The sequence below is a fragment of the Nematolebias whitei genome, chromosome 18, assembly GCF_014905685.2.
Source record: "Nematolebias whitei isolate Nwh7 chromosome 18, NemWhi1, whole genome shotgun sequence".
Classification (NCBI taxonomy): domain Eukaryota; kingdom Metazoa; phylum Chordata; class Actinopteri; order Cyprinodontiformes; family Rivulidae; genus Nematolebias; species Nematolebias whitei.
The window spans coordinates 40,417,375-40,419,343 of record NC_056515.1 but is presented as its reverse complement, the minus strand read 5'-3'; the positions used below and the strand labels follow the sequence as shown (position 1 = coordinate 40,419,343).

General features: G+C 62.1%; 1 protein-coding gene across 1 annotated transcript in view; it reads left to right on the top strand.

The window, feature by feature from the left end:
- The first annotated feature begins 209 nt into the window (after window positions 1–209).
- Window positions 210–1,969, top strand: part of LOC119424596 (one cut domain family member 2-like) — a 2,537-nt gene continuing 777 nt past the window's right edge. Inside the window, exon 1 of the mRNA XM_037692084.1 lies at window positions 210–1,658. Within this exon, the coding sequence (XP_037548012.1) occupies window positions 485–1,658 (1,174 nt within the window). The 5' untranslated portion in view covers window positions 210–484. The remainder of the gene's footprint in view (window positions 1,659–1,969) is intronic.

The window sequence follows — 1,969 nt, the reverse complement described above, 5'->3', positions numbered from 1 at the left end:
AGTAAAGATGGCGTTCAAATTCAAAACAATGAAACTATTTTGATTTCCAAAAGTCTCTCATTGGTCAGTTTTCCAACAAGCGCCGCCCTTCACATTTGTTTCTCTCGCGATGATTGGTCTTCTCCCCTGTCAGTCCAGCGGGAGCGGCCCCTCCCCCTCCTCGCGCAGCGCGTTGGGAAGGGGACCGCGGACAGCTCCCGCCTGAGCAGCAGAGCCACAGCGGAGGAGGAGAGGCTGGACATGGGGGAGCCGGCGAGCAGGCCCGTCTGATCCACAGAAATTCGTTTTTTTGTCTTCATGTGCTCACACCGGGGGGGACACACACAGACGCCGAGCTGGAGAGGCCATAGGAGGACGGGGAGACAAGCGAGGGGGTGAGGAGGACCGGGGAACACGGCTACTGACCCATCCCGGAGCAGCAGCGCGCGCTGGGGGACAAGAGGAGACACGATTCCGCTCGAGCTGATGGACTGAGGACAGATGAATGAAGACTGCCTACACTAACGCCTATCGATGCCTGGCCAAGGACCTGGACGCTTACGCCATGAACACGGACATGACAATGGACGGCATCGGCACCCTGCACGGGGGGGTGTCGGTGAGCTCCGTGGCCCCTGACGCGGAGCTGCTGAGCGGCCACAGCCCGCACCACGGCCGCGGCAGCTCGGCGGCGTCCACGCTGCGGATCCACCAGGACCTGGCCGCCGCCGCCGCGTCCTCCCGCTCGGCCATGGTGTCCGGCATGGCGTCGATCCTGGACGGCAGCGGGGAGTACCGGCCGGAGCTGTCCCTGCCGCTGCACCACGCCATGAGCGTGCCGTGCGACTCGTCCTCTCCCGGGATGGGGATGAGCGGCACCTACACCACCCTGACCCCCCTGCAGCCGCTGCCCCCCATCTCCACCGTGTCCGACAAGTTCCACCACCACCACCACCACCACCACCAGCGGCTGTCCGGGAACGTGAGCGGGAGCTTCACCCTGATGCGGGACGAGCGCGGGCTGCCGGGCATGAACAACATCTACAGCCCCTACAAGGACCACATGTCCGGGATGGGTCAGAGCCTGTCCCCGGTGCTGGGCAACGGCCTGGGCTCCCTCCACAACACCCAGCAGGGTCTCCACAACTACGGCGCCGCGACGCACGGGGGCCACGACAAGATGCTCAACTTCGACCCCGCCACCGCCTCCATGCTGGCCCGGGGGGACCACCACCAGCACCGGGGCCTCGGCGGCCCCGCGGTCGGGATGATGCCGCACCTGAACGGCATGCACCACCCGGGGCACCCGGTCGCGTCCTCGGCGGGCCACCACCCTCACCCCCACCTTCAGTCTCCGTCCCACGGACCCGTGCTGGCCTCCACCCGGGACAGACCGCCCTCCTCCTCGGGGACGCCGGGGGGGCCCGGCTCGGGGCAGCTGGAGGAGATCAACACCAAGGAGGTGGCGCAGAGGATCACCGCCGAGCTCAAGAGGTACAGCATCCCGCAGGCCATCTTTGCCCAGCGGGTGCTGTGCCGCTCCCAGGGGACCCTGTCGGACCTCCTGAGGAACCCCAAACCCTGGAGTAAACTAAAGTCCGGCCGGGAGACCTTCAGGAGGATGTGGAAGTGGCTGCAGGAGCCCGAGTTCCAGAGGATGTCCGCGCTCAGACTGGCAGGTAGGAAAGGCTGCTGCTTCCGGTCCAGGAGAGAAAAACTGCGTTAAAAACAGAGTTCACTGTGAAGAGACTGGTCCTCCTTAGTCTGGGTCTCTGCTGGGGTCTGTAGTCCACATAAAACATCTGGATAACCTGTTCATCACGTGATTTATTGGAGTTGTGGAGGCAGCAAAAAGAACAAGCTCAATATTCAAACTTTATTCACAACCGGACACAATTAAACTTTAACTGCAACAATATTCAGCCTTTATTATGATACACCTTTATTATGATACACCTGTATTATGATACACCTGTATTATGATACACCT